The 1,502-nt window shown below is 49.4% G+C and overlaps 1 protein-coding gene across 1 annotated transcript; it reads left to right on the top strand.

Annotated features, from left to right (window-relative positions):
• Positions 1-272: 272 nt before the first annotated feature.
• LOC309685472 (olfactory receptor 14A16-like) lies at positions 273-1,262 on the top strand (the record flags this gene model as incomplete). The annotated part of the gene is made up of 1 exon (XM_082501235.1): positions 273-1,262. The coding sequence occupies one exon, from the start codon at positions 273-275 to the stop codon at positions 1,260-1,262; it is 990 nt and encodes a 329-aa protein (XP_082357361.1).
• Between the last annotated feature and the right edge of the window lie 240 nt (positions 1,263-1,502).

The raw sequence follows: 1,502 nt of genomic DNA, 5'->3' as shown, positions 1-1,502 counted from the left end.
ATTACATCTGACACCCCTTGTGACGTTTGGAGCTGTCACAGAGCAGCTCCCTTGTACCCACTGCAGCAGAGCAGGTCTGACTCCTCAGCAGCACAGGGGCAGAGGTGCTGCTCCTCACACCACACTCAGCCAGCACCACCCAGAGAGAAAAAATGCATTTCAACTGAGGGTGATATCTATGAAAAATGGAGTATATGGGCTCATAGAATTCTGTCCTGATTTTTTCCTGTCTTTTCCTTCCTTTAACAGAGCCCCCATAAAAGAAATAACTAATGTCCAACAGCAGCTCCATCACCCACTTCCTCCTCATGGAGTTCGCAGACACACGGGAGCTGCAGCTCTTGACCTTCGGGCTCTTCCTGGGCATCTACCTGGCTGCCCTCCTGGGAAACGGCCTCATCATCACCGCCATCACCTGCGACCACCGCCTCCACACTCCCATGTATTTCTTCCTCCTCAAACTCTCTGTTCTGGACCTGGGCTCCATCTCCACCATTGTCCCCAAAGCCATGGCCAATTCCCTCTGGAACACCAGGGCCATCTCCTACGTAGGATGTGCTGCACAGGTTTTTATGCTTTTCTTCCTTCTTGGAGCAGAGTTTTCTCTTCTCACAGTCATGGCCTATGACCGCTACGTTGCCATCTGCCATCCCCTGCACTACGGGACCCTCCTGGGCAGCAGAGCTTGTGTCCGCATGGCAGCAGCTGCCTGGGGCAGTGGGTTCCTCAATGCTGTGCTGCACACGGCCAATACATTTTCACTGCCCCTCTGCCAGGGCAATGCCGTGGACCAGTTCTTCTGTGAAATCCCCCACATCCTCAAGCTCTCCTGCTCACACTCCTACCTCAGGGAAGTTGGGCTTCTTGTATTAAGTTCTTTCTTAGGTTTTGGGTGTTTTGTTTTCATTGTGGTGTCCTATGTGCAGATCTTCAGGGCGGTGCTGAGGATGCCCTCTGAGCAGGGACGGCACAAAGCCTTTTCCACGTGCCTCCCTCACTTGGCCGTGGTCTCCCTGTTTATCAGCACTGCTGTATTTGCTCACTTGAAGCCCACCTCCATCTCCTCCCCACCCCTGGATCTTCTTGTGTCATTTCTGTACTCGGTGGTGCCTCCAGCGGTGAACCCCCTCATCTACAGCATGAGGAACAAGGAAATCAAGGATGCCCTGTACAAATTATTGCAATACAATCTACTCACAATTAATATGGTGCCCATTATCCCACAAGGGCTCCCACAGTATTACAGCAAAGACCAGGACTAACTTTTCTTCAATTGTGCATTTTACCTTACTGCTTTTCTTGTTGCTTTGTTGTTTTGTTTTCTTTTTTTTTTCATTCTGTTTTTTTATTATATACCTTTGATGTTACTGTTTTTGTTCTCATGCTTGTTTTTTTTTTTTTCTTTTCCTGGACCCAAAGACCTCATGTGCATAAGGATCACAGAATCACAGAATGGTCAGGGTTGGAAGGGACCTGTGGAGAGCATCTAGTCTAACTCCTCT

The sequence above is a fragment of the Vanellus vanellus genome (assembly GCF_965231255.1).
Source record: "Vanellus vanellus genome assembly, contig: HAP1_SCAFFOLD_76, whole genome shotgun sequence".
In the NCBI taxonomy this organism is placed as follows: Eukaryota; Metazoa; Chordata; class Aves; order Charadriiformes; family Charadriidae; genus Vanellus; species Vanellus vanellus.
The sequence above is the reverse complement of the archived record's forward strand: the minus strand, read 5'-3'. Positions and strand labels throughout refer to the sequence as shown.